The sequence below is a fragment of the Limulus polyphemus genome, unplaced genomic scaffold (genome assembly GCF_000517525.1).
Source record: "Limulus polyphemus unplaced genomic scaffold, Limulus_polyphemus-2.1.2 Scaffold845, whole genome shotgun sequence".
NCBI classification, from domain to species: Eukaryota; Metazoa; Arthropoda; class Merostomata; order Xiphosura; family Limulidae; genus Limulus; species Limulus polyphemus.
In genome coordinates, this window is record NW_013666455.1 from 236598 (window position 1) to 248197 (window position 11600).

Here is an 11600-nt window from a genome sequence, read left to right on the forward strand (position 1 = left end):
TGTTATTACTATTATTATACAACAATTTTTAAAGCAAAAATGGCTCTTAACAATTAATAGTAAGCAAACTGTTTTGAGAGACAAATAAGGATCTTTGGAACCAAACTATGCTACAATTTTATCTACACTCTTTTGTATTCAATGGTTCAAAAATATATTTGGTATGTTGATTAGACTTGTAGTTAACAAGTGACAAACATTTGTTCTTTAACCAGTGGAGCCTTTGGTGTTGTTCACCGGTGTCGAGAAAAGAAAACTGGCAACATTTTTGCTGCCAAATTCATACCTGTTTCTCACCCTATTGAGAAGACACTAGTGAAAAAGGAGATTGATATAATGAATCAACTTCACCATCCTAAACTTATCAGGCTTCATGATGCTTTTGAGGATGAAGATGAGATGGTTCTTATCTATGAGTTGTGAGTACCATGTCTTTATGTTAATAATTGTATGAGGTATAGTAAAGTAAACCATCAGTATGTTCAAGATGTATATCATTTTTTGTATTCACAAGTTTACACATTATAGTATGTCATACATATCTTTGAGTTATAAGTATGATATTGTGTCTCGAGAATCGGTCACAGTACTTGGAGGTCTTGTGAAGAAGCTTATTATGTTATATTAAAATGATTTTTGAGCCTCAACCGTATTGTTACAGTCCTTGAATGCTACATCCAGTTATGTTCTATTTGACAACCATGCATCTTGACAATAGCCATATAGTATAATTTCGATTGCAAAAGGCTTAGCCATAAAACTCTCATGTCCAAAGCACACACATCCTCCCTGCAGGAATTCCATAATCTATCTAATGTATGAGAATTATGGTTTACCAGCATCTATTTCAACAGCTTGATTTTATAGGAAACTATAGGCAGTGCATCTCGTGACTTGGCCTTGAAGTAAAGTGTTAAATTTCTTGTTTTTATATATATATATATATATATTTATTGTTATATATATATATGTTTAACAGAAGTAACTGTTTACATTACATTAGATAAGAAAACTTAAATGGAAAAAAAATATATATACGAAAATTTTCGTTTCTTCAAAAACACACTCAATTTAGTGTAGCATGACATAACTTGATAATTTGTTTACCCTAAGCTCTCTGCTCTTCTGGCTGGATGATTTCTTGGTTTGCACAGTACTGAGAGGTGGAAGAACAATAAAACAATAAAATTAAATAAAAGAAGATGTGTAAAGATTAGAAGCTAAAGCTATTAGGACAAATAATTGTAATTGTCTGTAACAACCTGCTGTCATTCTAGTACAAAAACTTTTATTTTATTTCATAGTTTTCAACTTTTCTTTTCACTGTACATTGATTTTTCTACAATTAATTTTAGAGTAGAGAAAATAAAAGATAAAGTATAAAAAAAACTGAAAACTTGATGTTCATTTAGGAGGTTCTAGAGGTTACAGAAATGAGATATAAAAAGTGTAAGATGAAAAGAAGTATTTTCATTTTGTGCATGAAAATCACCTTTCACTCAGTCTTATTCAGTAAAATCTTTAGAAATTCCCAGACAAATCTCTACAGACAAAATATTAAAGCAATTACCTTGGTCAGATGACATTTCTACAGGCTTCACATATTCTCGCACACTATATTGTCTGTATCCGATGGTTCCCTAACACCTGTGAGGTGGTCAACACAGCTTACCCTTTTACTCAGACGCATTTCCTCTACATCTGGTTGTTACTTAAACAAAGTTTGGGTCCAGCAGGAAAGGAGTGAGGTTAGGACTGCAAAACTGGTTCCTACACATGACCTGACTTGGGTTAGCAGATACTAACCTGTACCTCTGACCATTAAGATCCATCAATGTTTACTTTATCTCTCCCTTGCAACTTTCTTCTAGATACAAGTTTATTACTAGCTAGGCGTGAATTACAAAGTTTCACCATAAAAGTGTTATGTTCCATCTGAGGCAGTACACTTAAGCCTGCATTTTCTTGTATCTTTAATTGCCCCTTGCATGAAAACAAAGTTAAGAAAATATTTAAACACTATGTGCTTATAGAATATTTCTATCTGCATGATTAAAAATATTCTATCACAACCAAATAAAATATTGGGTACACAATGTTTTCTTTTGATATGATATCCAAGCTACTCTCTGTGAATTTCATTTACTGTTGATAATTTTACCCACCACTTTTTTCTAAGACGTAGGAGGAGTTTCTTTGTTGCCCTTATCTTTCCATGAAAATTCACTACCTTCTGAATATTTCAATATTGAAATTGAATCATTCTTACAAGTATTTATGAAAATAACAAGCGCACTGTATATTCAAATAATACTTTACACATCATAGTTAACCTCATATCACAAGCTTTTAATATACAGATTAAATCTTTTTATCTATTCACAAGCTGTTTAATTGTTGTGTTCTTTGTGTAATTGATCTATTTGTCTTTATAAAGTACTTGTGAATGACTTTATGTAATGTTCATTCATGTGTTTAAGATTACGCATATGATTATTTATTTATAGACAGATATCACCATTATGCTTAGTCATGTAAACCAAGAGCTTAAAACAGACTGCCTCCACCTGTCACAAAAATAATATTTGTAACCTTTTTGGGGTGACTTTCCAAAGCTACAACTCAGTATCTGCAATCCTATAATCTGCTACCATCTATGAGCCATCAAACTTTCTTGTCAGGCTTCATTAAATAATAGTAGACAACAGACTTTAGCCAAACCAAGACTTTTCAGCTAAAATTATCATAAGTCAAAATTAATATTTGTGCTGGTACTACTGAATATACACTCAGAGGAAACACAACTTCCTTATTGCACATGGAGAAGCTTTATACACTCATGAGGTGTATGGAGAGAGTCCAGCAAGAACCATGCAGTGTGCTCCATAGAATTCCCACCACACAACTTCTCAGACCACAAGATATGGTTCTGTTGGTTTCTTCTGAGTTGCACAATATGCCATTACGATGTATGGTAAGTGCTGTTCCCAGTCAGATTGGTTGGAAGTAGCATACGTGGAAAGCATATGTTTGAAAGTCTGTATTAACCATTCTACTAAACTGCCAGACTGGGGTTGAGAAGTCTAAGTATGTCTTCAATACATCTAACACTTTACACAACTTAAAGAACAGTTTACTGTTGAAGCTAGTTCTCTAATCCAATGTGGATCTCTTCAGATGCTCTGAACTGGATTATCCAATACTTTACCAACAGCTATATCAATCAGTAGGTAAGCCTTGGCCCATTTTGTGAAGTAGCCAAAGACAACATGTATGTACAGGTAACCTCATTCTGGAAGTGGACCAGCTATATCCAAGACTTTTCTGTAGGGAAGAACTAACGATTTTCTGCTGAAATGTATCCTGTTTAGGAGGCTTTATCTCTGAGTAGCACACTGTGTAGAGTGCTGGATGTCTCAACTCAAACATGGCCAGTAGAACCCTGTCAAATGTGGCACACGTGCTGCTAACATCTTGATGCCCTCAAGTCTTTATGTTATGCAAAATCTGAAGAATCTCTTGCAACAACTAGCTGCAACACAGGCTTTTTTGATTATGTGTTAAGTGAAAACTTCATGTACAAGAATAACTGACAAATATCAAAATAATACTATATGAAAATACAAAGGTAGAATATGCTTAAATTTCACAGTTATTTACCTTTTTTGAAAAGTGTTCAATTTTTGATGGCATCACATTACATATTAAATGCCAAACTGTGGTAAAATCTAGTTATGATACTTTATATGCACTGTGGTTGTCATGTGATTTAAGAATTTATGTATTCAGGAGCAAAGGTGAAGCTGTTTAATTAACATTTAATTCAGGATACATCTTGTGTATCTACAAACTTTCCTTAGTACGTAGCATGTCTTTGCTATCTGCACATTTATGACATTTGTGTCACAGTCTTGTAAACAGTGACTTCTAAACAGTTCAACATCTTGGGGAGTGCAGATAGCAAAAAAATGCTATGCATTAAGGAAATTTTGTGGATACATAAGATGTGTCCTGAATTTATATATATTCAAATTATTTTCAATAGAAGGTGCTCAACCCTTTGTATGTATACATTTTTTTATTTTAATTAGCTTGCTGGTTGTAGTAGACTATATAGAAAACAAGTAATCACTCATGGTATCTCTGTATGTGTTTCATGTTTAGGTATGAATTTCTCAGAATCAATCATATAATAAAAGCTGATTAAAATAAATTGGTAGTTAATCATCACCATCCCTTCCTATTTGAAACTGCTACCCCAAAATACTTTAACTTTCTCATAACCAGATAGGTGTCATTACTGTTCCCTGACTATTCCTTTTCATAGTTGAACCAAATATCTAGAAGAAGGAAAAAATTTCTAAAATAAATTTCTCTATTTCTTTCCCTATTGTCATTTAAAACTAAGGGTAATTAACTGTAAGTTTATTTTAATTGGCTATAGCAAAACTCCTATAAAATAGAATGTATTAATGATCCAATAAAGTGGACCCTCTCTTTTTACTAATCTAAGCCAAATCTTACAGTATGTCTGGTGGAGAACTGTTTGAGAGGATCACATCAGAAGATTACACTATGTCTGAAGCTGAAGTCATCAACTACATGAGACAGATCTGTGAGGGTATAAAGCACATGCACGAAAAGAACATTATCCATCTTGATGTCAAGGTATTGAATTAGCAGTTCTTATAGTTTTTCATTTACAGCATTAAAGGTTCTTCTAATAAATTCTCTGAAATATACCACTTATAAAAATTTAAGTCTCAAATTTTATGATAACAAATACATGAAATGTAAAAGTTTTGTCATACACTAAATGGAATTTTAAATTAAACACTTCAGAATATTTTTTAAAATGAGAATAATTATATTGGGAACTAGACAGTTATGAATAATACCGATATACTTCTATTGTAATTAATGTATTCTGAACATGTTATTTTTCAGCCTGAAAACATTATGTGCCAGACTAAAGCTAGCAGCAACATTAAGCTGATTGACTTTGGGCTTGCCACAAAGCTGGATCCTAATGAGGTGGTGAAGATTTCTACTGGCACAGCAGAATTTGCAGCTCCAGAGATAGTAGAGAGAGAGCCTGTTGGTTTCTATACAGACATGTGGGCTGTTGGAGTGTTAGCATATGTCTTGTAAGCATTCAATAAGTTTTAATGATCAAGGCTGTAGAGAGACAAATTTTAATTCAGTAGATTGATAAAACAATGGTAAATTGTAGTTTTCTAATTGAAACAACAGTTTCTACAATCCTGTTTTCAACTACTAGTAGTTCTGTTTACTACTTTTATGCCTGTTTGTTACAACAAATATGTAAACGTTTTAGCACCAAACTTTGTTATGTTTTCTTGTTGCTGTAATATTATTATAAGCATGTAAATGATATGTGTTATTTAATAATCCACCCCCCAATGATATATATATATGTATATGAACTTAAAGAAACCAAGAGACCACAATCTCATGAAGGCTGTGAAGATTCAAAAACTACTGAGCTCTGAAAGAGTTTTTTGTTGTCTATTAGGCTCAGTGGTCTTTCACCATTTGCTGGGGAAAATGATATTGATACACTGAAGAATGTCAAATCATGTGACTGGGACTTTGATGATGAAGCCTTTGCCAATGTCTCTGACTCTGCTAAGGACTTTATTCGAAAACTGCTAACCAGGAATAAAGAGTGAGTTTGTTATTTATATTAATAGCTAAAGTGATGGATGTGTAATATATCAAACTAACAGTTAATGACTGTCTGAAAAAATATTCAAAACAAAATCTGAAAATATATTCAAAACAGGTGGTATTCCAATAATGAAGTTAGTTTAACTGCTTCTAGGAAAATTTAGTTTTCATTTCTAAATATACAGATTTAATAACTGTGGGATGTGAAACTTAATTTGTTGTGCAAGTCATTTATTTTTAACTTATTTATTTTTTATGAATGAATGAGTTTAGAGTGAGATATAATAATACTTAGATAGTAAATGCCATCTAGCTTGGACAGGAATTTTTAGACCACCTTATATTTTGTTTCACTATAAAAATAAGTCCTAAGCCCTAAATTTTCTTTTTTTGTTTCTTTAGAAAACGATTAACTGCACATGAGTGTCTGGACCATCCTTGGCTTAAGGTATGTCTAAATGTTTAACGGGTTATAAAAAAAGAAACCATTTTCTGTCATAAGGTAAAAAAATATTCTGATTTCATACTCTCCCATTTTTTTTAAATAGTAAATTTCCTCAAACCAGCAAAACATTCTATTTTTTTAATAATTTAATTTGAAGCATCTCTTAATATCTAAAAAAAAATATATATTATTTTTATAATTTTAAAGCAAATCTAGTTTAAAACAGGGTTGTATTACTTTAATATTTAGTTTCTTTAAAATAAAAAAATGGACACTTTGAATATTATAGAGACTATATATATATATATATATATATAATGTTTTGTTTCTAGGGTGATATCACAGAGGCACCAACAGTTCCAATTGCCACCAGAAGATACATCAAGTTCAGAGATCGTATCAGGGCCAAATATGTAAGTTTGTAACATATGTATTAGCCTAATGAATGAAAACTCGTAATGCAAATCTTGGAATGATGCTTGTAATTGTTAAACAAATATATTGTTGAATTCCAACATTCCAGATAATGCTTTTAGTTTTAATAATTTAAAACTATGTTTGCAAAAGTAAGTTATCTATAATCCTATTCAGAATCAGAGATAATATACTACAGAGATAGATACTAAGACTTAAGAAAGATAAATTTAGCGTTAGACCATCAGATGATCAGTTTTATGGTTTTCCCACCAATAAAAAAGTTGTATAGTTAAGCAAAGATATTTTAAGTATTAGAATTTTAAATCATTCCTTTGCAGGCCTTTTTGTTAACTTTTTTCCAAAATACACTAACAATATACATTTTTAAAGATAATTTTAAGTTCTTGCAAGAGGTACAAGAAGTTTATGTTGATCCAGTTTTAATGTAGAATCCCTCTGTAGTAGCATCCTGAGGATAAAACTATTTAAATGCAGGTTAGCTTATTAGGGTGGTGAAAATCATGTAAATTTAATATAGAAGTAAAGTATCTGGAGTTAGTAAAGTAGCTTCATATAATGCTTTTATACCTCAACTATAAATAAGGAATTTTGTTTTGATACATCGTGAGTTTATGTATTGAACAAGTACTTAACATATACTTTATGTAATTTTTCTTAATTTAATGGTTTTATTTTTTGTTGTACCACAGAGATAGCTTTTTAACCTCATCTGTAATGCAGCTTTTACTGATGTTTTTTGTTATTAAACATATATGTTTGTTTCTCAGGGTGATTACTGGGACTCTTGTCTTGTCCCAATTGGACGCATTGCCAATTACAGTTCACTCAGAAAACTTCAAGAGGAAAAATACAGTATTCACGATTTCTTCTTTGGTATGTGTTTAATTAATACTAAGTGTGTATGTGGAAGATTTCAAGTATATGTTAAAATTAGTTTACATTACAATACTTATAATTCAGGTAAAGTACATGATGGATTACAAGATTTATTGGCATGAACCTGAAAAATCAGTATGCATTTACACAACTTTTTGAAAACACTTGAATGTTCATAATGACATATTTATAATATAACCTGCTTGACAGTTTGTTTACAAATAATTGTGAATCAAATTAATCAAACATGGCTTGTAACAAAATGTTTTTTTTTATTCCAACACCCTGAGGTTACAACCTTTTATTTTTCAATAACATTGACCAACAGTGGGTTGGTATACACCAGTATATGTACAGCTCATTAGTGTATTATCAACTTTGGAGCTGCATTATGCTGATCATATGTTCAACTTTCATGCTTGATTCGTATACCATAAGAAAGTAAACAAATAATTGTGTCTCAAAACAAGGAAGTTGGTGAATATTGATTGCTCATTCACAAATCTGAATGACTGATTATATCACCACTCTCATACCTATAGATCTTTTGGCAGTGTGTGTAAGAAAAAATTTGTTTATCATTCATGGAGTGTTCAAGAATTGCACTGAAACTGCAGATGTTTGTTCACCAGCTTGCATTATCAGTTTTTGATCACTTCAGCAGGAGAAGATGGCTGTATGATGAATGTTCATTTACTTGTGTTTTCTGTAAAGTTCTGTAATCCTCACCATCTAGAAATAACCCAGAAGAGACTATGTTCACAAATCAAAGAGTATCAAACAGATTTGTACAGAAGAAATATCTGAATCCAAAGAAAAAAGATTCTCTAGACAACAACCAAATTTGTTTTTGCTTTTCTTAACTCATTAACAGATAAAGTCTTTTGCTTTTGTCTTTACATGTGGTAATCTTTTTCAATTGTTTAACAAATACTTAGCATACATTTTATGTAATTTATCAAAATTTCATGGTTTTCATTACCTAAGTAAACTGTAAGATGCATGTGATGAGCTACTAAATGTGGTGGGCTAAGCTATAAGGTGTATGTGGTGACCTGCTGAGATTAGTAATCTAAGCTGTGAGATACATGTGATGACCCGCTAAGGATAGTGGACTTAGAGTTTAGGCCACTACCCTTAACAGTTCATCACACATACTTTACAGCTAAGTCCACTACCCTTAGCAGGTCATTCCAAACGCCTTACTACACTGATGTTGTTTCATAGATTCTGAGACTGTTTTTAGAATATCAGTACTTTTGATCAAAATTTCCAGATTTATGTGTTGCTTCTTAATGACCTGAGGAATGATACAATATCCAGTATTCTATGAAAGATACTATTATAGCCAAATTAGTGTAGAGCATGAATTCAAAAAGGAAAGTTGAGGATATGGATGATGAATTTGTGCCACCCACCAATTCATTTTTTACCATATGAGATGTGTTGGGCTATCATTCATTTTCAATATTAGTTAAATGTAGATATATAAGAAACAATAGTAAAATTAAATTTTGTGAGGCAATGTCTTAAAGTAAAATGCTGGGAAATTATAGTTAAGGAAGTTTTAAAAAGTCTACTTTCATATTTCAGTTCTGAACTTAGACTAACTTAGACATACCAATTATTTATGTCTTTTCTTTTCTTGATTTTTTCTATCTTGTATGTAAATTTAAGTGCACACTAAACATTGTAATCGTTGTAATGCCAGTTTTAAGACTGAGCGTGTTTGAATCTTGATTTCATAATAGTATAAAGATTCTAGAGGATTTTATCCAAGTTTGTTTTAGTAAATTGTAAAATTGTAATTTTTGCAGTTTTAGACAGTATTTCTTTGAGAATTTATATTTTATGACCATAGTGAAATATAAATGGTTTTATAAGGATTTGATAAATAATTGTTTTTTTAACTTAATACAAGAAAACATCAATAACATTGAATTTGGTTGTTCTCCAGATCGCAGACAAGCAGCTCCGAGATTTGTGATTCGCCCTCAGAGTACTTTTGCTTATGAAGGTCAAGCTGCTAAATTCTACTGTCGAGTCATAGCAGTAGCTCCTCCAACTGTTACTTGGTAAGAATTTGGTAGGATAGTTAAGTGTTTATATACCAATTCTGTGTGCCTGTCCAATAAATCATGATACTTAGTGCATCAAGTATGCCTTTCAATGTTGTGATGTTATTTTATTAGTTTAGTATGATTTTATTATTAAATATCAATAATTTGATTTTCTGCAAATTTTTTGTCATAAAACACACACAAAACATTATTCCTTCTCATTCCTTATCTGTCAGGCAACAAGAAAAATATTCTAATAATATATAGAAAGACACTTAAGTTCTTAGATGGAACTAGTTATAAGGTGTCCAATGGACTATTCCATGTAAAACTGTGAATTATTGTAATTCATAAAATGTCTCAAGGAAAGTAATTTTGTTTATTAGTTATCTTATGAATAGAATTTTTCTGAAGTTTAAACTGAATTCAAAATAGCTAAGTTATGGGAAAGCTTACTGAAGTGGTCAAACAATTTAAAAACTTAACATTCCCTCATTCACCAGCTTGCTTAAAAGAAATGTGATCTCGTCTCCCCTGCTATTGGAGTTTGGATGAAACTTTTGGTAAAGATATTACAACATTTCTAACAAATCCAAGATCCCTTCTTCCAAAGCTATCTCTAACATCATACGATGTCATTCAACTTAGTTAACTTATTTACCATAGAATGGTCTTTCTAGTGTGACATTCACTGCAGTGGAGCAAAATTATTAATAATTTAGTTAACTTTATATCATTCGTGTTTATATGATTATTGTGGTCAGAAATGAAACGCATAACATTTTTCTCTCTTAAAGTACACATAATGGGAAATACACTAGGCTATTAATTGTTTTGTCCCTAATAGTAAGATTTTAATAACAGTTATATCAATAATACCTCACACTATGAATCACAACCATTAAAATGATCAGCAGCATGGTGGTAGAATTTGTACACACCAAAAATAAAAAGTTAACAACTGCCCTATGGAAGGTACCATGGTTCACAAAGACTAGAAATTTTGTGTGTATGTAAAACCTACCTTACTCAGCTTTTAAGTCGTTGGTTTACAGTTACAATTACTTGACTCTTTACATGTGTGTAAAACTTAACTTACAATGATTGGATACCCATATTTTAGCATACAAGTATGAAAAAAAACTTTGTTGTTTACCTGTACAGAAAACTTACCAAAATTTTAAGGTATGGGTAACTGAAATCTGATGATCATATAATCATCTGGCATACAGGTACCGAGACACTGGAGAACTAAGACAGAGTGTCAAGTACATGAAGAGATATCAGGATAATGACTTTTTCTTCATCATTAATCGATGTAAACTAGATGACCGTGGTGAATATTTCATCAGGGCAGAAAATCATTATGGATTTAGAGAAGAACCAGTATTTCTGAATGTACAGTGTAAGTATATATTGTGGATAGAAAAACAGTAGTTTGATGAAAACCTGACCTTTGAAAATATCTTTGTTATTTAATGAACATTATTTCTACTTTACAAAAAAAAATCTGAAATCTCCATATTTTAATAACATTCACCAAGTTAAAAAACAAAACAAAAATTATTATTTAGCCCTGAATAGAAGAATTTCAAAAATTTTCTAATAGTAAGAAAATTTGTTTTAAGACTTTTCTTTCCCTTTTTTAGTTTTTGCTGTTGTATATTTGTTTAAGATTTCATTAACAAAAGAAGAAAAATTACTTTTAATTAAAAGAGCAACATAAAATCTTAAATGTTTATTTTCTGTAGAGCAAGCGAAAACTGTACACATGATAATTTAACAAGTGATAAACTTTGATTTGCTTCATTACAGCTATACCTAGAGAAATACCAAAAGTGAAACTGGATGAACCTGTCAGGTGAGATATGTTTTAAATGGTCTTTTAATTATAATTCCTATTCACATGAGCTGGTTTTGTGTACTTTTTTCTTTTATTACAGTGTTTGGATATATATATATATATATATATATATATATATTATTTAACTATTGTTTATTACTATTTCTTCTAAGAAAAGATATACTATACAAATACTACTAGTTTATAGAATTATTCTAGTTTATTGTTTTTTCACTGTAACGTAATT

The 11600-nt window shown here is 30.9% G+C and overlaps 1 protein-coding gene across 1 annotated transcript in view; it reads left to right on the plus strand.

The window, feature by feature from the left end:
• Positions 1-11600, plus strand: part of LOC106460832 (twitchin-like) — a 248186-nt gene that overhangs the window by 224907 nt on the left and 11679 nt on the right. The window contains exons 119-128 of the mRNA XM_022387633.1: positions 216-419; positions 4527-4668; positions 4948-5147; positions 5537-5689; positions 6094-6139; positions 6469-6549; positions 7342-7447; positions 9408-9525; positions 10743-10915; positions 11326-11371. Of these exons, the coding sequence (XP_022243341.1) occupies positions 216-419; positions 4527-4668; positions 4948-5147; positions 5537-5689; positions 6094-6139; positions 6469-6549; positions 7342-7447; positions 9408-9525; positions 10743-10915; positions 11326-11371 (1269 nt within the window). The remainder of the gene's footprint in view (positions 1-215; positions 420-4526; positions 4669-4947; positions 5148-5536; positions 5690-6093; positions 6140-6468; positions 6550-7341; positions 7448-9407; positions 9526-10742; positions 10916-11325; positions 11372-11600) is intronic.